This window comes from Dipodomys spectabilis, unplaced genomic scaffold (assembly GCF_019054845.1).
Source record: "Dipodomys spectabilis isolate Male_0828 unplaced genomic scaffold, ASM1905484v1 ptg000335l, whole genome shotgun sequence".
Lineage (NCBI taxonomy): Eukaryota > Metazoa > Chordata > Mammalia > Rodentia > Heteromyidae > Dipodomys > Dipodomys spectabilis.
Window position 1 is genome coordinate 895,594 of NW_024871012.1, and position 26,327 is coordinate 921,920.

At 38.0% G+C, this 26,327-nt stretch overlaps 1 protein-coding gene and 1 non-coding gene across 4 annotated transcripts in view; both read left to right on the plus strand.

The window, feature by feature from the left end:
• Nucleotides 1–26,327, plus strand: part of Pcsk5 (proprotein convertase subtilisin/kexin type 5) — a 293,974-nt gene that overhangs the window by 204,350 nt on the left and 63,297 nt on the right. For all 3 annotated transcript variants that reach the window (XM_042665577.1, XM_042665579.1, XM_042665578.1), the window contains one exon: nt 15,911–16,014. In XM_042665577.1, the coding sequence (XP_042521511.1) occupies nt 15,911–16,014 (104 nt within the window). The remainder of the gene's footprint in view (nt 1–15,910; nt 16,015–26,327) is intronic.
• LOC122095141 lies at nt 21,586–21,744 on the plus strand. Its single transcript, XR_006145045.1, has one exon. It is a non-coding gene; the product is annotated as a U1 spliceosomal RNA (small nuclear RNA).

Here is a 26,327-nt window from a genome sequence, read left to right on the forward strand (position 1 = left end):
CTCAAAAAAATGTAAGAATGTTATGAATCCCTACAAGTCACTTAATCATTCCTCTTGTTTCCTTCATTTAAATACTCAATATATTATTCTTCCACTTTTATTGCAAATGTGCTTCCAATTTGTCATTTCCTTTCAAGTTTTCTTCCTACTGTTTTGACACAGTATATATTATACTCTACATATTATTTTGTCAAATTTATGTATCTTTTATGAATTCTTTAAAATCCACACTTGATCCATTGGTATATTCTGGAAAATTTTAAGTAGGCCAATGAAAGTCTAGGATTATTTGCTGTCTATAGTGTAACAGAGGGTCAGGTGAAGAGGGCGTAGTTTGGGAAGTACATTCCTATCTCAAAGCCCGTTTGAAGCTTATTTTTTAGCAAGTATTTCCTCACTTCATTTTCACTTAATGTTTCATCAGATTTAATTTATTTTGGTGTGAGGTTCTAAATTGAATTTTATAGGGATCATATTTACCCATGTCATTTGCGAAGTTATCCTGATGTACTTAGTTTGTTTTTTTTTTTCATTTCTTTACCTGCTTTATTCATGAAAATCCTCTATGGGATTTTCTGAACTTTCTGTATTTTTTAACATTACGTAATCACTTCATGTTTTAGGCGTTTTGCCAACATTTTTTTCCCATTCTATTTTTTAACTAAAATTCAGAACCACTCTATTCTGATCCAAAACCAATTTCATTAAAAACTTGTAACCATGTGTAAACCTTGTCTTCTTTACAATAATTGCTCTTACTATTCAACAAAATCCATCTATTCACATTCATCTATGACTTAGTTTTATTGACATAATAATGGTTGGGATATGACAACAGTTCTTTTCATTTAGGGCTTTAGACTTAGTTATTGCCATAGTAAAGTTTGCTTACTTTGCTATTACTGTAATGTCTTATCTGGACTGAATTATCTATAATAGTACTATTGTTTTTGTATATTTTTTAATCCCTAGCCCCTTTCTTTCAACCAGTTCTGTTCGCTTTGTTTTGTTTCTCAGATTACCTATGGCATCTGTAATGTTAATTTTCCTTTCATTTGTAACATGTATTTTTCATATTGGTTCTTTTTTTGTTCTTAATATATATTTTTTATTGTAAAGATATTGTACAGAGAGGTTACAGTTACATGAGCAAGGTAATGAGTCCATTTCCTATGGAGCATTATTACCCTCTTCATATTGATTGGTTCTTATTGAAAGTTGAAATTAACTAAAAACTAAAGTTAAGGCTTGGGAGTCAAGATAATCTCTCTTCCCAGCCTATTCTATCATTATGACTTGGATAGCACTGAGAAAGTAAGGACTCCTACTTTGCTGAGTTTCAGTCTCTTCATCTGAAATTTAAGTCAATAATTTTAGACTCCGCAGAATGTTGTTAGGATATGTAGTAAGTTGTTAGACATATAGAAAATTGTTAGATATGTAGAAAATATGAAAAAGATGGAAGCCTATACCATCACAGTATTATTACATTAGCTAATCTCAATCAATGTGAAATATCATAAATAATAAACTTTCATGTCTTAAGTGAAGCTTTTCTCAAGATTATTTATAATCTCTTTCAGTTTGTAGTTGCTTTCCCTTTAAATGTTCTGATTGTTCCCTCAGATGTAACATTTGAGGCATTATGAAGTTTTCTTTATAGATGAAATTTGAGTGTTTTCTTAGTATCTGTTGAAATTAAGATATAGTTCCTCATACTAGATTTGTTAATATGACTGTTAGAGTGAAAGCTTTATTATTCTCTGTCTATATTGATTAACTAAATTTAGTTCTTTAATATGCTACTGTTTGAGCTTTTGTTATGTCTGCTGAGTTTATTTTCTTGAGTGAGATTTACAGTTTATTGGCATAGTTGTGTGTGTGTACATGCATGCTTATTCTATTATTAGAGCAGCCAGCTAACATCAATTGTACAGTCAAAGCAGATAAAAGGCATCATGTAATATGCACATTATGATTTATATTGTTCAGTGTAAACAATATATATATTATGTTTTTATGGGGGGGCAGGGTCCAGTCATGGGGCCTGAACTCTGGGCCTGGGCGCTATCCCTCAGCTCTTCAGCTCAAGGCTAGCATGCTACCACTTGAGCCACAGCGCCACTTCTGGCTTTTTTTTTTTCCTGCTTATGTGGTGCTGATGAATCAAACCTAGCGCCTCATGCATGCAAGGCAAGCGCTCTACCACTGAGCCACCTTCCCAGCCCATGTTATGTATTTAATATAAACCAATGTATTTAACATAAAGAGTACCTTGTACCTCATGTTTAGAAATGGAAAGTGGGCTTTTAACCCACATTGCTTTTCTCTTGTAACTGGCCTCTCTGCAAATTTTATTATCAGATGATACCAAAATTTCACTTGTTAGAATAATGTTGTGCAAATTTCCAAAATAAATAGTAAACCTCTGTAATTCATGTTTTTAGTAGATATCTTTGGGATCATTGTGATTGCCATCACTGAGCCCCAAAGCTTTTCTATAGACAATTCTTTCATTATTTTAATTTTAAATTCATATTCTTCAGAACCATGTTTATTTCGTAAATATGCAGCATTTTGCACAATAATTGACATCTTGTACATTGATTTGTATGACTGCCTTAAATAATTAGGATTTATTTTATTCATTTTAAAATCTTTTTTTTTCTTGATTAGATTTGTTACTGTTTTACAAAGGACCAGTTCTTGGATCTTTTGATCTGCTGTATTTAATTTCGTTACTTTCATTTCCTGTTTTCTTTACAATCTCACTTTGTTCTCTTATGAATCTCATTGGTTGAATCATGGTTCATTTGTCTTTACTTTAACATTAATGAAAGTTTTAAAGCTGTGAATTTACCTCTGACCACATTTTTGTTTGATTGTCATTATGTCTAATTAAGTTTTGACATTCTCTTTGATATGATGACAATTGAGAAAAGTAGTTTTAAGTGTTTAATGAATTTTGTTGCAATGGAGATTCATTGTTGTGTTTCCACTACATTGTGGTCAGATAATAAGGTTAGATAGTAGGCAGCCTGCCATTGTTTTTCTGAAATACAATTATTGCAATTTCCTTGGGCCTCTATGTATCCCAACATTTTCTCTTCAGTTGATCCATTTTTCAAAAACAACTGTGTAGGGCATTTACATTAATATTATTAGACCATATGTATCATATAAGCAGTCTGTATTTCTCCAGAAAGTAATTGAAGTTCTTGATCACAACTGTATTCCTCTCACTTTGCTTTTCCTGAGTCCTCATTCATCCATCTCCATGCACAAGTGGCCTGTTCTTCCATTTTGATTGTAGTTCATGCCAGTCTTTGACGTAGTTTCCTTTTAAGGAATTAATTTGTCCTTTTGAGTGTCTTTCTCATGTTTTTTAAATTTTGCCTGAATTGTATTATGTGCAAATCATCTTTTCATCTATACATTTCTGCGTATGTTTTGGGAAAAAAAAATTTCATTCTTTAATTCTTAGCTTTTACATTTTTAGGTAATTGTACATAACTCTGAGACATGAGAAAGTCTTGTTTTTCTAGGGAGAAAGTACCCTTTTGCTTTTTGCTGTGAATACTGGACCAGCGTTTATTTTCTTCCCTTCCTTTATTTCCCCATCTTTTCACCCTCTAACCTGTACCTGGGCAGCAGACTATCCTAGTTCATTTGTTTCTTGACAATATTTTTCTTTTAGAGAAATGTCTATTTGAATAATTATTAAGTCATTAGTTTACTTTAGGTCTAACATACTAGAGGTTTTTTTTTTTGGTTTTTGTTTTTTTGGGTCCGGTCGTGGGGCCTGAACTCTGGGCCTGGGCACTGTCCCTCAGGTCTTCAGCTCAAGGCTAGTGCTCTACCACTTGAGCCACAGCGCCACTTCTGGCTTTTTTATTTTTGCTTATGTGGTGCTGAGGAATCGAACCCAGGGCCTCATGCATGCAAGGCAAGCGCTCTACCACTGAGCCACCTTCCCAGGCCCCATACTAGAATTTTTAATTTTGATTTATTTCTTCTCGAGCTAACATAAACCTTTACATTGTTTATTTTACTTTGGTTCTCCGAGTACACATTTCCAGAGTGGCATATTTTCTCAGCCCTGCAAATATGTGTCTCCTGGATTCACTTAGTAAGGGAAACCAATGTATTACCAGTTCACTGCTTTTCAATACACTAAACTCTTCTAAATTCTCTCCCCAAATTTGCTTTTCAGAGAACATCTTAAACCAGAAATCTTGTTTTCCTTTGGGTTTTTCTTTTTTCTCAAAAATTCCTGAGTGAAAGCTTTTGGGGTATTTTTTTCTTTGCCTTTGTAATAAAATGAATGTATTTAAGGACTTATCTAGGGGGTCTGGCCCCATATCAATATCTCCTAGACTACGTTGAGTAATTTCAGCCTTCATTGAGTCTTTGTTTTTAATCAGTTGTGACTTTGACAACTGACAAACCCTACAGGCTTCTCCAGAGTTTGGGTAGCAAAATATGGGAGCATTGGCTTCACTTTTCTGCCTAGTTCTTTTTTTTTGGGGGGGGGGTCCAGTCGTGGGGCCTGAACTCTGGGCCTGGGCGCTGTCCCTCAGCTCTTCAGCTCAAGGCTAGCGCCCTACCACTTGAGCCACAGCGCCACTTCCAGCTTTTTTCTTTTTGCTTATGTGGTGCTGAGGAATCGAACCCAGGACCTCAGGCATTCAAGGCAAGTGCTCTACCACTGAGCCACCTTCCCAGCCCCCTCTGCCCTAGTTCTTACCAGTTAGATGACCTTGGATTAGATGCTTCATCCTTCTAGCTGTAAGTTTCCAGGTCCATTAAAAGAAGATAATCCTGGGCACTACTGGCTTAGACCTATAATCCTAGCTACTCAGGAGGCTGATTTAGGATAACACTTCAAAGCCAGCCCAGGCAGGATGTCCCTGAGACTCTTTTCCCCCAATTAGTCATCCAAAAGCTAGACTTGGAGCTGTGGTGTAAGTAGTAAAGCTCTGTCCTTGAACAACGATGACGACGACGACAAAAGCTCAGGAATAATGTGCCCAGGCTCTGAGTTCAAGTCTCACTACTGGCCAAAAAATTAATTAGATTAAAAAATACAAAAAGAAAATAGCAACATTGTCTGTCTCCTGGGTGGTTTTGTGTCTATTCAGTGGAGAAATATAACTAAAGCACTTGGGACCATATGATGTAGGTAGCAAAGAGTCTGTAAGCCAGTTTCTGCTCTTTGTTCTCCAAAAATATTATCTTGTCTTTTCTTGTCATCTCTTTCCTTAAAAAAAAAAAAAATACAGGAAGTTCTTGCATTTGTATTCCACATCATTTAACTCAATTTTCCACAGTATGAATCCCATTGCCAATCTACTCCAAATCAAACCTCGCTCCTAATAATGCCATTTTAGACTTTTGCAAGCCTTCCTGCTGTCGTTCTGCTCTCGAGTTATTGATAGGTTTCTTTATTTCTGTGTTTTTTATAAGCTCTGTATATATAACTATTTCCCTCCCTCTTTCTCGTGTCCCTTTTGGCTTCCCTCTTAAACTTTTTATCTTTTCCCTTCCTTTCCATTTTCTTTTTCATTTTATTCCCATTTGAGAAAAATTATTCATTCTTCATGAGCACTTCCTGCTGCTTCCCCTAAATGGTGATGCTGTCCTTGCTCTATTTAACATATTTATCAATCAGCTTACCATTACTTTAACAAAGAACCTGAAATAATTAAGTTATAAAGAGAGAAATATTTTTTTTTCTCTAGTCCATGGTCAGTTGGCACTGTTGTTTGGGCCTGTGGTAAAATATTATATCATGGCAAGAGCATATGATAGAGCAAAGTGCTAACTTCATGACCAGGAAGGAGATAGAGAAGAGCAGAAGAGAGGGGAACTAGGATCTGATACTGTTACTTAAGGCACACCCCAGTGACCTATGCTCCTCTCATTAAGCCCCACCCATCAAAGGTTTTCAGCACTTCCCCACAGTGCCACCTTGTGGCCCAGGCCATTAGCACACAAACTTCTAAGGACCTTCAAGAGTAAAGTGACATCCCTGTCCAAGCACACACTTAACTCAAGCCTGCCAATGAAGGGTGGCACGATAAACAAAACCCCAGTCAAATTCCAAAAATCCTGCCACAGCATGATTGCAAGTGAGGTGGTAAGTGAAGAGAGGCTCATTTCCTACGCATGCTTCACAGTAGAGGCTCAAACCTGTCCCTTCCATCAGGACTTGCCTGACTCCCATTCCTGCATAGTGCTGATCCTGGAGAGTCTCACTTCAGCCTCCTTGCCTCCCGATCATGGGAATCTGAGCCAGACCAATACGCTTTACATACTTTATTTTGTAACTGAAGGTAGTAGCAATAGCTGCCTGACAGGATTTTCCTGAGGCATGAATGAAGTAATGGACATAGAATACCCTTCACAGTATGCCTGTCTATACCGCGAGCATTCTAGGCATAGCACCCATCACTGTAATTTGGTAGGTATTTCCATGAGGAAATGCATTCAGTGGCAAGAAAGTGTAGCTCATACAACAAGAAATCCACCATCCAATATTGGTTTTGAAGCTTGTAGCTGCCAAGACCAAAATGGACTGTATTTCCTGGTGTCTTTTTTCCGTGGGTACTGGAGTTCTGCATTCCATGTGAAAAAAAGAAGAAAAGAAAGATGTGAGATCAGCACTGGCTGTAGTGGGAAAGCAATCGGCTCTCGGGAATACTTCATAGCCTTAAGTGTTATTAGTCAGAAGGATATTTTTCTTGTGTACCTCTAAAGAAAGGCGTACTTTTGTCATTATAATATGCATCATAGAGGAAGCCAGTGGAAAAGAAATTTAAAAATTACCTTCTTTATTCCAACCTCAGCAGTATAGAATGTTTTTAATACCCCCAAGCATTTTATACTAGATTTCTATTTGTGTTTGTCTTTTCCTCTATGGGCACAGTATATAGTTTAAAAATAATTATTTTGCTGTTATTGATGTCTGATCATTAGAAAGACTGCCAGGAATTAGTCTCCTAAGCTAGGAATTTGGAAAATAGGTACAACAACATTTATTTCGCATTCTAGAATCTAAAATGCTTAGTGATTTTCAATAACACTTAAGACTGAAACCTGAAGACTGAAAAACCTTCTTTTATTTATATATATATATATATATATACGTATATATATATATATATATATATACGTATATATATATATATATATATATATACTACTTCTGCTAGCTTTTGCCAATTTATTATTTAAATCCAGGATATTTAACAGAAAAAATGGGAAGGAAAAGTTGTAAGGTAACTTAGAATAATAACAGATCTATGGTGTCTAAGTCAGCGAGAGAGTCCCTTCTTCTTCATAACTGAGGTCCACCACCATAAATAATAATAACAATACGAACAGATATAATTAGTTACTTCATTGCCTGGCGAAGGGTTTAGGTAGCTTTATTTTTTCCTTCCGTACTGGGGGCTTGCTGCCTGCCTGTCAGACAAGTGATCTACCAGTTGAGCTACATCTCCTGTCCACTGTAAAGATTTTCTAAAATTCCATCTTCTTAAAGTTCCATCTTACCCACTTCTAGGTATTCTCCATCCCTGTAGACACTGGTCTTTTTTTTTTTTTTTTTTTTTTTTCATTAGTGCGTTACTACATTTGCTAGACAGACATTCTACCACCTGAGCCACATATCCTAAGTCCTTTGGTTTAGTTGCTTTGTTTGCCTGAACCTTCTCGGCTGTCGATTCTGTCTTCCCAGTATCTGGAATTCCAGGCATAGACATTGTGCCCAGCTTGTTTATCTGAGATACATTCTCATTAATTTTGCCCAGGCTGTCCTCAAACCATGAACCTACTCTCTTCCTCCACAGTAGCTGGGATTACAAGTATATGCCACTAGCCTCTAGTGGTAGCCCTTCAAATCTTTGAATTGTATATGAGTATCCGAAGTATTTTAATTCAATTAAGTGAGTAAGAAGGCTTGCAGTGTTTGTTCTGACCTAAACAAACATTTTTTTTTTTTATCATTCTCTACAACAGCTGGCAGCGGCCAGCTCATCTCACAGAGCAGATCACTCACAAATAGAAGGCATTTGTAACCACAGCATAGTTCATTCCCAGCTAGACAGATTGCTACCTATCCTTTGGTTTTATTAAAACAGATCCCTTTGACAGATTTTAGAGAGGCATAATTATTTCTCTGAGTAGAATGAGCCAAGGTGCCAGTGGCTCACACCTGTAATCCTAGCTAATCAGAAGGCTCAAATCTGAGTATCACAGTTCAAAACCAGCCCAGGCAGCAAAGTCTGTGAGACTCTTATCTCTAATTAACCACCAGAAAACCAGACGTGGCGCTGTGGCTCAAGTGGTATGGTAGAGTGCTTGCTCTGAGTCGAAGAGCTCAGGGACAGCACCCAGGCCCAGAATTCAAGCCCCACAACTGACCAAAAAAAAAAGAGAATGTGCCACGGTGCCAAATATGCTGTTTTGTTATGTGTTAGTGAAACTAAAAATAAATTATAAAAAAATTAAGACTGTAAAAATTTAAGAATACCAAAAAAAAATGGTTAAACTAAATGAATACATCAAATGCTAAGTTAAATTCAGAAATTAGTAGTCCCTGGGAATTCTTCTGATATGGTAGGTCATTAACATTAATTATGGTGACCACTGCTTTTGAAAACTTACCACATGTTAGGGACTTTATATTCATCATTTTCTATAAATTTTGTAATTACACTGCCAAGTCAATGTTCATCTCCACATGACAGAAGGGGAAACAGGCACAGATATTACACAAATCAGTGAATTGTCTGTGTTCTAGAGCTAGAAAACACGGCATGACTTTCTCTTGATTTCCTGCACAATGGGGAACATCTGCCCCATGGTTTCATGGGGCACGTGACCCACCTCCAAAATCATATGGCACTTGATGGGATAGAGATATATATACCCCTGCTATGTTGCCATGCATCTCTGCATATACTGATAATTCTGCTTGACCCATGAATGACATCATAAATATCTAGATGACACTTGGCACTGAAATAGCTTATCCACCTTTGCTTCAGGTAATTGGAGTCTATGTTATTATTATTACTGTTCTCATTATTATTGTTAGTCATGGGGCTTGATCTCAGGGCCTGGGCATTGCCCCTCAGCTCTTTTATTCAAGGCTAGCGCTCTACCACCTTGAGCCACAGCTCCACTTCTGATTTTGGAGTGGTTGATTGGAGATTAGTCTCAACAGAGACTTTTCTGTCCAGGCTAGCATGGAACCATGCTCCTCAGATCTTAGCCTCCTACGTAGCTAGGATTATAGGTGTGAGCCACCAGCACGTAGCTTATATTATTATTTCCGTACAACAAGTTTGAAAGAGAAATAATGGGGCTGCTATATCTTCTTGCATTACTCAGCTTCTTAACTTTGAATTACTTATTACCTGGTGCTATATCCACGATGATAAGATATCATTTTGGGGAAGGGACTGTGTATGACCAAAACTTCCATTCAAACTAAGTAGGGTAAGTTCAAAGAAGCAGTCCTGTTTGTCTCATGTTCTAGATGCCAGAGATTTTAAAGTCTGTGGCCTGAAAAATTGAGGACCAGACATAAATCCAGGATTCTATGTTCGCTAAAGAGATGAGGTCCAGAATAACTAGGACTTCATCCCCATGCACACAACTTGTATGGCCATTTTTTAGTTTTCTTTGTGTAAGAGCTCAAGGACACCATTATTGAATGGACAAAAATATATCTTTGCAGGAACTGGTTTAGATGGCAGAGCAGCTACCTGCAGTGATAAGCCAGAATTTGCAAGGGGTAAAGTTCACTTTAGTTTAAAAGACACAACTTGCTCTTGTCCACTAGGGACATCTTTGCCTAAGTGTGTTTTAAGAATCAGCTTTGTTTCCCTTTGTTTTGAGTTCACTCATACAATCAGAGCCAGCTTTCCCAAGAGAGTGAAATAAAAATTGAGTGTGGGTAGTTCTGCACCATTGTTTTGCTTTTTCTTTCATCTTCTCTGCTTTGGTTCAGGTGTGAGTGGGTATCCAGGGGATTCCAAGCCAAGCTGTGTATCTAAATCTTGGGCTATTCATAATTGTGTTTTCAGAAATCACCAGCAACTCCTAAATTATAGTAGAACACATACCAACTGTTCCCCAGGAGGGGCTGATCCTCCTTGCCGAGTGACCCCTTTCACAGACTTCCCTAGCTTGCAAAACAATATTGGTTCCTTTTGCTGAGTGCTCTGTGTATCCTATTCTTGAGTTATCATTGCCATGTACTGGCAGCAATCAGAATGTAATGTTTTTACCAATCTCAGCTTTAAGCACTCTATGCTTCATCTTCATCTACTTCCCGATAAATCCATTCCTATAATGACCAATTTTCTTCAGCACGAGGAGAAGGACATTAATTTTCTGGCTACTTATTCCCATTTCTGTTTCATGCACTTTTTAAGAAAGATGAAAAGAGACCAAGTTTGTCTTGGATTGTTGTTTTATTCAGCAAGTTGCTACACTGGGATGATTTCTGATTGGTCATGCAGTTTCCCCCATTGATCTGGATAATAAACTTCATCATTTCGTTAGCTAGAATCACACTTGTACATTAAAAAAAAGATAACCCCATAAAGTTAAAGAGGTTTTATTATCTGCATTAGCAATTGCTCCTCGTTTGTTTTTTTTTATAAATTCTTCTGGGATGTGTCTACTGTCCATTTTATGAGTTAACCACTGCATTGCATATTATATTCTTTGAGATAGTGGGAGTCCTTTTTTCCTCTTCAATAAATGCAGTTGCCCAAGATTTCAAATTGGCTCTTGGTTTCAAGTACCCGCAAGTGCTGGCCACTTCTAATACACCCTTAGAGAATTACCTGGAAGAACTCTTGGCGATGGCTTTTATTTTTTCTCTTTTTCAATCTAAGTGCTAGCAATTTCACTTAGAAGCTTAGTAAGAAGCACTTGGGGTGCATTCTACTTCTCAATCTCATGTGAGGCCCATGAAAAACGTTGAACAGGAATGCAAAAGCCTGAGGCCGTGGTCATGTTGCTGTTCCCTTCTTGGAACTGACAACTAGAAGTGTTCGCGGATAAGTCCAGCTGACTCTCTAAGAAGAATTGACCTCAACAGGCTGGTAGTCACATCTAACTGTGGCCATGGCTAAGAAGGCAACCAATTCACATCAATGATGGTATAAAATACTATAATCATACTGTGTGGCTCACGCCTATAATCCTAGCCACTCAAGAGGCTGAGGTCTGAGGATCCCAGTTCACAGACAGCCCAGGTAGGGGCTGGGAAGGTGGCTCAGTGGTAGAGCGCATGCCTTGCATGCCAGAGGTCCTCGGTTCGATTCCTCAGCACCACATAAGCAAAAAGAAAAAAGCCGGAAGTGACGCTTGTGGCTCAAGTGGTAGAGCGCTAGCCTTGAGCTGAAGAGCTGAGGGACAGCGCCCAGGCCCAGAGTTCAAGCCCCACGACCGGACCCAAAAAAAAAAAAACCAAACACAGACAGCCCAGGCAGGAAAGTCCATGAGACTCTTACCTGCAGTTAACCTCTGAGAAAGCTGAATGTAGAGCCATGACTCAAGTGGTAGAGTGCCAGTCTGGAGCCCCACCCCCCAAAAAACTAAGGGACAGTACTAAGTCCCAGAGTTCAAGTCAGCACAATAATACTAGTAGTAATAGTAGTAGTAGTAGCAGCAGCAGCAGCAGTTGTAGTAGTAGTAGTAGTAGTAGTAGCAGCAGCAGTAGTAGTAATGGTAATGATGATGGAATCTTGCTATGATAGAGTACATATTTAAAGTACAGTCTAGAGATAGGATTTTCCTGGCATGGTATTTTTTTCTCTTTGCATAGAGTATACAGAAGTTAGGCCTTTCAGAAACTGCTAAACAAATCGACTCAAGAATCTTTCGGATAGTGTGGCAAAAATCAAGAGTGAGCTGAGGAAAGAGTGTGTATGCACAGATGATGCACCCGTGAGGCCACGCGGTGCCACGCGTGGCTCCCTGCTCCCCCGTGTGTGGCAACGGCCTGAGAAGCCAGAGTCTGTGTGTCTCGGATTCACCCTGGAACGAACCCTAGGTCGTGAGCCGTAGCACGGGTTTTGCAGTTCAGCCCAGTTGGTTTCCATTCTTGTTCCCTGTGTTTGTTCCTGACTCTGGGTAACTCAGTGCTTCGGTTCTGTTTCTGGGAAATGAACACAAGTGAGACTGTATCCTACATTGTATAATTTTAAGATTAACCAGTAATATTACATGGAAAGCATGCAGCGCTGGACCCTGGCAAGGGCTGCTCACTAAGGGTTGGTCAATAAAAGATGATAACCTTCATTACGGGGAAAGGTTACGTTTACAGAACTCTCCAGAAAGTCATGTTCATTTCACTGCCTTGAAAGGTCATCAAACAGCTACTCATATCGTGAAGGTCTTTAGAAACATTATACTTTCTTGTTTTGCATATTATTGAAAGTGAATGGTTAATAATTCCTGGAAGAAACCCGAGGGGTCCTTCCTGTGTTGCTGTTGTGCATTTACTAAACCATAGATATATTGTACCACCCACAGGACACTCGCTTAGCTTTCCCTCTCTTCTCTGTGCTGGGTACCATTGCCAGGGACTTCTATTACCATCTCTGATAGTTTGACTCAGTCTTCACCTCTGTGTAATTCCTGTGAGCATAAATGCAAATACGAATCAAAATGTAAACTAAAGTATTTCATAAATAAGAGTCTACTGGGCTGCCCATGATTACTAAACCAGAATTTCTTCCAAAATTAACTTATAATTTGTTTCCTGAGCTCATTTGTTTCCTTCCCACGAATAAAAATGATACTTATTCCAAATCTATTAGCTTCCCATTTTTTCTTCCCTATTTATTTTGATGAAATTCAGGACATTTTAATTAGAGCATTTCCCAAGTTGTATGCATTATCAGATAGCCAAACACTGCCTTCCATCCACACCTAATTCCAACTTCCTGATGCTGATTATTCCTTCTTAACTACATGCTGTCTAAGAACTAGCCTTTGTAACTTAGCATGAGAATAAGTAACTCCTTTCCTCAGGCTGAGTGGCTGAATATGCCAGAATCTAGCTGGCAAAAAGTACAGGATAATGGTCCCTATTCTAGTAGTCTGATACTTTGGCATCACTAAGATTCTCTAGGGAAAATGGTATGTTTCAATGCCCCAAATCCAATGTTAGGTGGATGTTTCTGAAAGTATTTTGCCTTGGTAATAGACAGCTTGAAAACCTTTTCACCTTGAAGGGCATGGTTTACAATATAAAAGTTAGGGGCTGGGGGTTTAGCCCAGCGGAAGGGTGCCCGCCCAGCGCACGCAAGGCCCTGGGTTTGGTCCTCAGCCCTGGGAAAAAAATATATATATATAAAAGTTATAACTGGGTTATTTTAAATTACTAGGTTGATTTATTAGGCATATATGTTTAATCTATACGCTTTTTTGCTGTCCTGCTGTTCTCTCATTGCAAAAATAAGAATATGTGTTTTCTTTTGGAAAGATTCTGCCATACCATAAATATGTAGCAGGAATTTCTTTCCAAGTTAAATTGTGTGTGTGTGTGTGTGTGTGTGTGTGTGTGTGTGTGTGTGTGTGTGTGAGAAAGAGAGAGAGAGAGAGAGAGAGAGATTGTTTTTGCCCTTTACCCAAGTAATGTAGTAGGGAAGAGAATGGATATAGATATCACATCTTAGTCAAATGCAGCATCTAATGCTGAAACCACCATTCAGAATTATCCTGGCTCATTTCCTTTACATGGAGTGTACAGGACAATCGTTTGAATTCAAGCTTAGTCTGCAAAGGGTCAAATCATGCCATTTGTTTCCTTCCTTATGGTAACCATCACCTACTTTTGTCCCTTCCTTGAGAGCTGCATGCCTTATAAGCTTCTAAAGTTAAGTCTTAATAAATGTTATATTCCAGCAAAATGAAACGTCTGTTTTGAGCTTCTTGAATGTTAAGTTCTTTTGCTGATGAAATCTTAAAAATTAGTCTGGATCCAAGTCTTAAGCCCTTTGCAAAATTTTTAAAAATGCTCATTCTCACTTTCCATTCATGTTTTGGCATGAGAGCATGACAAACTATTAGAAACATATAGTGCTTTTCTTTTCCCTGTGTTCTTCATATCCAAACCACAAAATAAGGGTAGCAGCTCTTACTTTACCAGAATATTGTGCTTTCTATCCCTTCTTAATAACTTATCATTCACCAGCACTAGGGTTAAGTAACCAGCATCCCTTTAAGTGATTCGATCAGTTCAGTGAAAAGGATATGAATATTCACACTTTACATGAGGAAATTTTTTTTAAATGGAAGTCATCTGTTCTGGCCACAGAGTTCTCTCTCTCTCTCTCTCTCTCTCTCTCTCTCTCTCTCTCTCTCTCTCTCTCTCTCTCTCTGTCTCTGTCTCTCTCTCTCTCTCTCTCTTTCTCTTTCTCTAGGAGGCCATCCTCGTGTGGATACTGCAACTTCACCCTCTCATCCTAGATTTAATGAGAAGAAAACTGTAGTATGAAATGAAGCAATGCATAGACTTCACCATTATAGATCAGCTGCAAGTAAAATAATTTTTTTTTCTGTATTAGTGACTTACACCTGTAATCCCAGCTACTCAGAAGGTGGAGATAGGATTGTGGTTGGAGAGTTCTCAACCTTCTCTTAAAACAATAAACTAAGGCAAAAGGGCTAAGGTGTGGCTCAAATGCAGAGCATGTGCCTAATAATAACCACAAGGCTCTGAGTCTAATACGCATTATTGGGGGGGAAGAGTTAAAATGGTAATTTTGTCCTCTTTCCTCTGAAATGTTGTGCTCCATCCGATAAATAGTTCTGGAATGAAGGTGGGCCAGTCAGGCACAGGTGGCTCACATCTATAATCCTACCTATTCAGGATGGTGAGATCTGAGGATTGTGGTTCAAAGCCAGCCGGGGCAGCAAAGTCCATTAGTCTGTGATCTCCAATGATCACCAACAAAATGAGAAGAGGACCTGGGACTCACGTGTTAGAGTGCCAGCCTTGAGCCCAGAAGATTAAAGACAGCACCCAGGCCCTGAATTGAAGGTGGTCAATGAGAAACAACAACAAAATAATAACTATATAGACTGTGTGGTAATTACTATCACAATTTTTATTAAGTAAAAGATTGTCTTGAGGAGCTTCATATGCATACAGTGGCGCAAATATCTTCTAGCTACATCTATTCTTTAAGAGAGAAGTAGTGTATATGTGTATTGAGATTTATAAGGTGTATCCCGGATACCTTGTGCTCTTTAATGCTAATGAATCACTGGAACTAGAGATAAAGGAATTTAGTATCACAACCACTTAGAACAAACCAAGGATAATCTCTGTGCACAACTTGGGAACAACTTTGAGATATGTCCCTTAAACAGCATTCAAGATGAGGGCTTGGTTTCCATGGACATTTTTCCATATCCTACCTATACTTGTGCAGAAGGTGAAATAAACCTTGCTAGTTGGGCTGGTAAGTCGCATGTTTATTGCCTAGCTGTATGACTAAACAGGAGCCCTTCCATTCTGTCTGTGGCTTCCTGTCAGTTTCCAAGGACGATACAAACTTTTACACAAAGGCCACAGTTGAGGAAACTGGAAATCCTCACCCTTAAAAGAAAAGAAAATACCAACAACTTCCAATATATGATTTCTTCAAGGTAGAGGTTTACATTTTCTATTCTCCCAAAGACGAATGTCACTTGTCCACGTTGAGAACAAGAGCAGCATTTGGCATTTGGTTATCCCAAACCCAAATCTCTGACCCTTTGTTTTTAGTACTTTGCCATTTTGATTTTGCTTTTTGATTTGCTTGTGACTCTCTGCTTCCCCCATCTTTTTTCTTTTTTTTGGTACAATGATTCTTACCTTGTCTTTCCCCAGTCCGTTTCTGACCTGGAGAGACGTACAGCATGTTATTGTCAGGACTTCCCGTGCGGGACATTTGAACGCTAATGACTGGAAAACCAATGCTGCTGGTTTTAAGGGTGAGAACTTCTTTCCTATTCTGTCACAGGCAAAAGATTTTTTTTTATTTTTCCTCCCATTTCAAATGGAGAACAGGAAACACAAACTCTCAAATGCAACATGCAAGTTTGTCCTCACACATGAGCTGTCCATGAAACTAAAGGCAGATGGATACTTTTTCGAAATTAAAAGAGCATATATCAAGGCAGATTTCTTTGGCTTCCCACAAAATCAGATCAATTTTTTTAAAAAGAAAAAAAGATAAACCAAGCTGTAAGTAGAGTCAGCTGATAGGGACCCTTTAATTCATTAATTAGTTTGTTGTTATTGCTTATCTGAGTGGTGTTTATAAGCATGTATTTTAGAATTCCTCACCTTCTATAGTGATAATTTCTACTGATGTGTTTCCATATGTAGGTATAGATGTATAATATTGTTCAGTCAAGTGTAGCACTAGCAGGGTATGCATTCTATAAATTTTGGTTCTAAAGTTACACAGAGGGATAGCTCCCAGAAGTGTTACTGTGTGCAAACCAAAAGTTTTTGTAAGTTTTGTAATGTGAGTCTTTATGGCATTATACGCAACACGGAACACATGCTGAATATTTTTCCCAGGGCTGATATGGATTCTGTATCTCTCCAGCGGTGTTATTAACAGTAGCCGTTACGCTTATTGCCATAGATGATCTATGTTGTAATAAAAAGAAAGTAATTATGCAAAGCTGTTATTTATATAGAGCATTCCAAAGATTACATGTTTTACTCAAATTACACATAACCTAGATTTTAATCTATTAAGTGATAACAAAGACTCTGTTTTATTATGCTTATACTATATACTTATACTTACAGGTGGTTTTATTTCCATATGGGTAAAATAACACTGTCCTGTGGCATCAAGAATATCTACTCATAAATTGAGACTCTGATAGTCAGAACATCAGTAACAAGTTAAATAATCCCGAAAATTTAATTTAGGGGCCCTTGTTACCCCAGTGTAAACATTTTAGGGGCCTAAAAACATTTAAGTATTTATAATATCATACATTTAATCTTAATATAGCCTTTGGAAGTTATATGTAAGTATTATTCCACTGTGTGTATGTAATATATGTGTATGTAATATATGTGCTTCTTTGTATGTGTGTATGTATATGTATACATATACATATATATTTGATGGTACTAGGGTTTGAACTCAGTGCTGTGTTTGCTAAGCAGGTACTCTACTACTTGAGCCATGCCCCCAGCCCAAGAATATATACTCAAAGTTTATTTGCAAATAGCTTGTCATACACTCTTGCTTACCAGAACTTATAAATATCTCAGACAACCATCACCACATAATAATTATTGGATTTATGTTTTTCACTGAAGACCTCACTTGGTTCTTTAGATGAACAGTATCCCTCTGCTTTACAGAATTATCATATGCCTTTTCTATACTGAAAACCTGAACTAAAGTTTTAAATACCTATTAGAATCCCTAATCCTAAATTCAGACAGTCCCCACATTGCAATTGTATGGGCTGTATCAAATTATTTAAAATATCAGCTCCTCAAAAAAATATCCAGACTATGTCCCATATGTGTATTTTGTTTCAGTTAGCTTCCAATTCCAGCAAAACTCCTACAATATAAATCCACAACACTCTGGGGACTGCAAGGGCTGACCATTTAACCTTGGCTTGTTCAAGGCTGGGTTAAACTTCTTAGTGGAAGGTTCATAGACTAAGTACATTGACCTCCATGAAGCTGATGAATCAGCTTTAACCCAAATAAAAGTCTTAGTTTTACTTATTCCTTTTTGGCAACTTAAAAAGAGCAAATGGTTCTAATAAAACATTCAGCTCTTTGGGAAAAAAAAAAAACAACTCTGTTGGTTTTGGAGAGAGGGGAATCAAGAGGATTTAGACGAAATCACCAGACTCAAGCCGAAATCTGAAGGGGGTTGTGCACTGCTTCTGGAGGAAATCGTATTTTACTATTGCACGTGGCAATATTTAGTATAATATTTCACTCTTCTCTTAGATGGCTGCCAAGAGTAACAATTAAAGTTCACTTTTTCACAGATGAGTTACTCTGAATGGTCTGCACTCCCAGTGGAATTGTTTTGTAATTTTGTTGATGGCAAGCCCTATATTTCATCCAAACATAATCATCATAAGATGGATATTTTTTTTAAAAAGTTCTTTTTTTTTCCCCCTACTCGAAACATTACCATCACTTCCCAAGTGTCCCACAAATAAAAGTGATTGCTGTAGAACCTTGCAGGAGAATGCATGTGCTTCGGGAAAACAAAATACAGGTCATCAGCACTAGGGGAAAAAAATGAAATAAAATAAAAACAAAAAGAGCTCGTGTTTTAGAGATGGTTCATGCAACAAGAGCTCAGGAAGAACTTGTCCCTTTGCTTAGATGGCTTTTGCAGGCCTTGCAGCGGGAATCCACGGTGCACTTGCTTTTAGAAGAAAATGGAAGTTGCCTGCCAATGGAAACCTATGGCAAGCATCATACTCACTGTGTGTCACCAGCTCATTAATACTGAGTGAAATGCATGCACGAAATGAATTCAGAAACACCTGTGCTGCCTAGGCTTGCTTTTGTATTCTGTAGTTGAACGATGGGCTTAAAGAGCGGTGAGTTTTGTGGGGTTTTTAATGAGATAAATTTCACAAATTGCTTGATAGCTAGCTCTTCAGGATAGGGGCATTGTGTGTGTCCGAATTTCTTGCTCATTAGGGAAACAGAAACTTCTCCAGAGTCGCAATCTATTCTGCTTAGGGGTTGGATATCAATAGACTTACTAGTTGTTTTAAAAACCAACACCTTGAGGGAATAGCAGTCCTTTCCTACATTTCTTTAGGCATACCCGTGCCATATACCTCCTAGACAGATAGCAGAGCTAGATGAGATATGAAGTAGATAATTTGAAGTTTTTTAGAAGCCAGACTTGATCCACCCTCAACCCAAGTTGTGTTATAGATCTGGAATATGAAGAGATTCCCTCCAATGACAGCAGTCCAATGGACAAGTTATTGTTCAGCCCAGGAGGTCGGTGCAGCACTAAAGCACGAGTCTCTGCCAGCGTATCTCTGTGTTTCCTTGAGTTGCACACCAGATGATTTTGCTACTCCATTCCCTTTATTCTCTGCAGATGACTGCCATAGAGAGATTAGCTCCTGGTAAAGAATGCCTTCATGAAGGAAGCTAAAGTCAACTTTCTTATAGTTTTTTTTTAATAATTTTAATTGAAAAATTAAGATTATTCTACTCTGCTGCTGTGTATAATAATAATAATTTCTTATTACACAATGAAAATATCTTCTACGGAGTAGTTTTTCAGATTTTAAACATTAGCCAAGAAATACACACTCATGGATTTACCTTGTTCATTTCATTTACCTTTTACATCTAGTGAATACAGTATTATAGATAAATATCAGGTGACATGTTTTGATTTCACACCTTCTCCAGAGACAGATCCCTTAAAAAATAATAATAAATGAAATAAATATACACCTAAGAAAGAATCTACTTGAAAGTGTGAAAGAGGGTACGACAATTATTTGTTTTAGACCCATAAGTAGATGTTAAGTTTTGCCACTGAAGAATTAAAATCCAAATTCCAGTATTTTGCTACTGACCAACATTTGCAATGCCAGGAGATGTATTTGGTGTTAAACTGTCTAGGATTTTAACAAGATTATTTATGTTCTCCCTTGACCCCTTCCCTTTCCTCTTTCTGAGAAGTGTTTTCAGTTGTGTTTGGTTTTGTCTTGTCTCTTCTTTTTCATTCTCCCTGTGTTCCTTCACATGGACCAAGCAGCCATAGAAGTGAGTGCTTTTGCCATCTGGGTAATTTTCTTCAGGGAGTTTAGGTTATTACTGTCTCAGTATGTATTAGTTGGTGAAGCACTTCCTGAGCCCACTACATGTTGAATGCACCCTGACTGTGGAAGCAGAGTTTGACCACGGCAGTGCCTGATCCAATCTTTTGTGGTGGACTGGCACACGAAAATAGAAAAATCATGTAAGTAGCATGCTGGGGCGCATGACTGGCACGTGGGAATGGCGCAGTGAAATGAACTATCATATGACAAACTCCGTGAAGGTGGTCACCTCGGACCCATTGCTTATCATAGCACGGCCCAGGCACACAGCCCAAGTGTAAGAGTGAATGAATGAATGAATGTAAATGACCTTAATGTAAATGTACACCAGCACATGTAGGAAAGAAGATGCACAAATTCTAAAAAGCACAGATGAACACTACCTTGACCAAATGCAAAAAAATCTTCTGTGGTGTAATATGCATGAAGAAAAGAAATTTACACACCGCTGTTTTTATGGTTCAGTCTCAACTCCCACAGTGCTTCGGGTCATATGAGACAGAAATGCTGATAATCTTCCTTTTCTAATATTTAACCCGATGTCAGCAGCAAAAGGCATCTCGGACAGAGAATACCTGTGCTGTCTGAGATGCATGTACTTTGACCCATATGCATTTTGACCTGATGTGTTTGGGCATACAGATATGCAGGCCAGGGAACCATCCTGAAGATATTAATCCAAGATTCCGTTATCGTCTGTGGCTTCCATTATTTCTGGGAGAAGTTAGCATTTCGCTTCCTCCCTTCCAGTGCTTTAATCTAAGGAAAGCCTCGCCCTTCTTCCCCAGCCCCAGTCTCCAGTTCCCAGGCTGTGCAGCCTGATTCCTCTCCCTGCACTCTGAGCTGAGGTTGGAGTGTGCAGCTGTGGTTATTAGAGGATATTGCTTGCTGCTGTTCTAGCTTTTGCTCACAGTATGTGTATTTGGTTCTTCTGTGACTGTATACAGTTAAACTCTCTTACATCTAGGAATAGGAATAGACGTCAGATAATAAATTAGGACCTTCTGTCATCTTTACTGCGCGAAAGAATGAAAAAAATGTCATTAAAATTAAGAAAACAAAAAGACAACTAAAGTGAGCGGATTTACCACATCTTCCATTTCCCTGTCCCCCAGGCTATGTGAGTCTCTTCTTTTTTCCCACATCATGTTGCTGACAGCTCCTCCAGCACTACTCACTCTGTCTTTCACCACAACGAAACTACTAGATTTTTTTTTAATTTTCAACTGTTTACCTACCGTACAAAACAGTGGACATAACGTCATTTCTTGGCCACAAAGGGCTCAGTCTTTCATAACAGTTATGGCTTCCACTTGCCATCTTTTTATTTCCACTGGTAGGGTTGGTAATATTAAAATGTTTCAATATAGTTTGAAATCCCTACCCATCTTTCTTTCCATTTGTAACATTTACTGAAAAGAATGTCAAGTGTCGGAACCATTAAGCATGCCATGTGTCCAGCTCTGTCACCTAGCATGTGAAGTCGCTGTTGGTCACTGTGATGATGGGTACCTCATGTTTGGTGCATAATGCTTTAATTGTTCATTAATTCACCCCTATTTTTTTTGAAGAATGGTTGAAGGGAAATAGTACTCATTTGCTCAGTGTCAGAGATGGGATTAAAATCAGATGCTTGATTCCAGTCCCAATGTATTTGCAAAACTAAGGCACTGGTTCCTTGGATAAAGATAAGGAGACATACTTACCTGGCAGAGGAGACACCAGGGTGGCGAAGGTGGTTTTTCCCAGGGCGAGGTTTATCCACTAGACTCTGGATATGCTGGCCCTTGCGATTTCCCCAAATGCGGGAAACTCGACTGCCTCATTTGTGGGAGTGGGGGACTGCGTTCTCCCCTGAAAAAATACCAAGCAATAGAGAAAGAGATTAATACACGACTCTCCCGGTAAAATTTGTTTATTGGAAATGCCACCTGATTTTTTTCTCAAGATGTTATGATTTCTACTATTGTGCTCTGTGAATTCATATTCAGCTTAGTGACTCAAATCTTTGCACTCTTTATATTTGTTGAACATTATCTATCTATCTCATTATATAGATATATATCATTACATATAGATAGATATATGAACTTCTAGCTCATTTACCAAAAAGAGAGATTTGAATCAGATTATAATTGAAGGATTTTACCTTTATTCTTTATGTAAGGAATCATTTATCTAAACATCTCTCTAGATCCCCTGATCGGAAACTGTTTAATTTTTGCATTATCTCCAAAGAGTTTAGCAATTCCATCTTGATGTTCAATTCATGCCCACTAATTATGGAATATTTAACATCATTGTTCACAATTGCTGATTTCTCCATCTGGTCTTGCACTTTAAAAAAAGAAGAAGAAGAAGAAGAAAGTAGTGTTAGATTTGTAAGATTCACATGGTCAGATCTGGGGTATGACTCAGTGGTAGGACCCTTGCCTAACTCATGCGAGTCTAGCCCACAGAATGCAAGGGAAGGGTTTCACACCTTACTGATGCATCTATACTAGATACAATGAGATAACTGGAGAGAATTATGGGAGTGGTTTTGTGGTTTTCTCACCAACTTAAGAACTCAGTGGCATTTCCTATGGCCTTTCGGAAAGCCAATTAAGGATTTGTATCTTGGAGTTGGCAGAACATAGATAGCTAATACCAAACATAATGAAAAGGCTGAGTTGAGTGAGAAGTGCTTTGAAAATGAAAAATACCAAACATAAAAAGAGCCTTAAAAACTGGTGCCTGTACTATATAGTTCTAGCTATTAATTTCAAAGCCAGCCTGGGCAGAAAAGTCAGTGAGGGAAAAGTGGGATTGAGGCATGGCTCGAGTAACAGAGTACCAGCGAAACAAATAAGCTGAGAGAGTTTAAGGCCCTGTGTTCAACCCCAGCACTAACAAAACGAAAAAATAAGAAGAGTCTTAACATTACATTTTCATTACATTTTAATACTACACTCTGAAGTAAGAATAGAAGTATAGAATTGCTGTGAATGAGAATGTTCTTTAGGGGTTGTAAATATATTCTATAGCCTTCAATGAGCTAGAAAAATATACAAAGGACTTTATAGTAAAATGGAAACTAATATGTCTTCAAACTTATCCCTCCTACAGTTGTATTAATGGTAATGCATCTATACTTAAATTTTGTTTTTAAATACTGCTTTGGATTCAACCTATATCTTCCAAGTTGCAATTAATGTCTATAGTCTAGAAAATAATGTCAGGAATCTGAAAGTATTTTGGCCTCCCAATATCCTGTGAACTCTTTTGTCATTAATCTACCATCCCTCAGGAATTTCTTTTTCTTTAGTGGTACTGGGATTTTTGAACTCATGACCTCACACATCCTTACAAGAACTCTACCACTTGAGTCATACCTCCATCCTTTGAGATATAGTTATTTTTATAGTTGGGTCTTCGTACACTTTTTTGGCCATGCTGTCTTTAGAGTATAATGTTCCTATCTCCACCTCCCGGGTGGGCAGGATGACAGACTTGAAGGTGAACCACTCTGACAACTTGTTCTTTAGGACAGGACCTTACTAACTTGCCTGCCACAGCTACCTCCCAAGGACTCGATACTTTCTAAAGTTCTTCTCTCAGCACATGAGTCTGGCTCTCTTTAAAAGCAGCAAATCTTGGTATTTTGTGATGACAGTTGATACCTTAGGCAAAGGTAAAAGTCGTTAAGCTTTAAGCCCAGCAATTTGTAGAGGGTTATCAGACCAGAGCCAATGTGTTTTTGCCTAAAAGTATGTTGTGACTAGAAAGTAATGAGGTGGATTTCTTTGAACCACTGATGATTGGATTTTAAATCCAGTTCCAAAATAAGATTTTAAAGGATTTAAACCAAGGCACAATCATGTCAGTGTACTCCTCTTCCAGAGACTGTTTTGGAATTCAACAACCATTTTCTTTCTTTTTTTTAATAAGTTTTTTATTGTGAGAATACTATACAGAGGGGTTACAGTTACATGAGCAAGGTCATGAGTACATTTCTTACCAAGCATTATTGTTTCCTCCGTTGTTTTTCCCCTACCATCCCTTCCCTCCCATCTCCACAACTACACTCAACAACCATTTTCTTATTTGACGTTTATTATGTATTGAAAACGAAAACTCGCTCAGCACAGTGGTTCAGAGCATAAATGGGCTCTACCTTCGAGCAACCTGGGACTGAGTGAGTTTTATCAACAAATACACACTATACCTGGTCATCTCCTTACATTCTTAACCCAGTTACAACTTGGCATGCAACAAAAGGCACCATTTTAATTTAATGCTCGGTTTGGTGCATTTTTCAGAATGCCATGAAGTAGTCATGACTACTACATCAAGAGAGGGATTGTTTCCATCAATCTTAAAAAGATCTTTATTTTCCTTTCCTGTTCTTTACCTTTTTTCCCAGAAGCAACGGCTGATCTACTTTTTGTCACTGCAGATTAGATTGAGGTTTTTGTGGGGGTTTTTTGTAGAGTCTTCTATAAGTAGAAATGTTTGACTCTGATCATTAGTATTTTTAGATACGCTTATTCTATTCAGTATGTCCTTTTCATTGCTAAGTAGTATTCTACTTATGAATGTACCTTATATTATGAATGTACCTTACATTGTATACTCCCTCACATTGGCTTTCTTGTTTCTAGTTTGGGATTCTTTTGAGTCTTTATGTAGACTCATGTATCTTAGAAATATTTGATCGAGAAAAGAATCTCTCATTTTAAGAGAAGCCCTGGAGAATAGGGAACAATCCAGATTTCTAACCAGATACAGACTATTTCCAATGAGGCAAATAGTATGTGGAGAACTTGTTCATTGAGAGCAATGAGACCCTGATCCCTAGAGTGAAGTAAGCAACGGAAAGGACATTGTAAAGAATCTAGCACAGTTGTTCATGGCCAGGATTCACTTAGACAAAGCCCTTCACATCTATGCACCTTGCATGGTTCTCATCTAACATGTTTAGCTGTTAGTTGGTTCAGTTTCTGTATAATAAAGATGGAACATGCAGAAAGAGCTATGGCCAGTAAAATGGTGTTGTGGCTTCATAATGGTACTAGCCTATCATCACTACGTTGAAGTCACATGTCTCTCATCTTTGTAGACTGTTGTCTCTAATTTGGATTCTTGTTTTTACTGTCATTCTTGTTCTTGTCATACTGTCAGTGATTTTCATTAAGTCTACATAGATCATTAACCTTCTTGTTTGAGATCTCTGTTTATATATATATATAGAGAGAGAGAGAGAGAGAGAGATCACAGTCAACAATAAATGAATTCAGCTGTGTTTTTAAAAGGCATCATTTGCTAATCCTTATGGCTTGTATTAATGTTATGTATGTAACCTGATTAGTAGCATGAATAAAGTTAATGAAATAGTAAAAGGTATGTGAGAACTTTAGAGTTATCAAAAATTTGGGAATCAGCGCTTATTTCAAATAGTGTCCTGAGTTTTCAGGCAAACATTGCAGACTATTGTTTTTCTTGGAGGTCTGAGAATGGTAGCTGGGTGTTATAGCTATAGTAAAAACCACAGTAGAAGGCAAAGGGTTGAGAGACAGGGCCCAGAGGCCATGAAGTAGGGCAGGCTGGGTGTGATAAGGAAAGCAATTTAAAGGAAGCTGAAAGCAAAGCTACTTGAATCCTAGAGTCCAGGATTCCTGTATGATTTGAAACTCATTTTAAAGGCACTATAGTGGTTTGAAAAGGGAACTTGGATAGTAATAATGACTTTCAAGCACACCAATTCTAGTTGCTAGTCTAATGTCAGAAAGAATTTCCTAAATTGATATTTCTTAAATCGATTGTATGAATCCATTAGTCCTATAGACAGGCCTATAAAATGGCATGAACATAACAAATTGACTTGTTGAAATGAGTAAAAGCCTCCTGCAGTGATGATTTTACACTATCTTAGTATGCAGTTGTGAGTTCAGGACCTTAAGGACTGTAACATTCAGAAAAATTGGTTATCTTCTCTTGGCCTTCATCTAAATGATAGGAATTATAGAGTTGGGATATATAATCATCTGGATTTGCTAGATCCTTTTCAAGGAGAGGAGAGAGAGAGAGCGAGAAAGACTTTTAGAGGTGGCTTTTTAATAGGCCTCAGGCAAAGGGTATAATGACAGGATTGCATGTTAAAGAATGTCAGGGCAAAAATTGTGCTTAGAGAAGGCTTTGCAGATTTCTTTAGACTAAAGTCTTATTGCTATTTGTTACCACAAGTTTCAGAAAGCCACTTAACTTCTGATGTCTTGGTTTTTAATATGCCGTGGTAGATTCTGGGTGTACCAATGTGATTTTGGAAAGATTTAAGAAAGTAATTGTTGCTCAGATTAAGAGCTACCAAAATACTTCCTTAAGCAAGAGTTCAAACTCACGTTCCTTAAAACTTAGCTCCAAAAAAGAAAAAAAAAAGTTAAGTAACATAATTCTAGTTT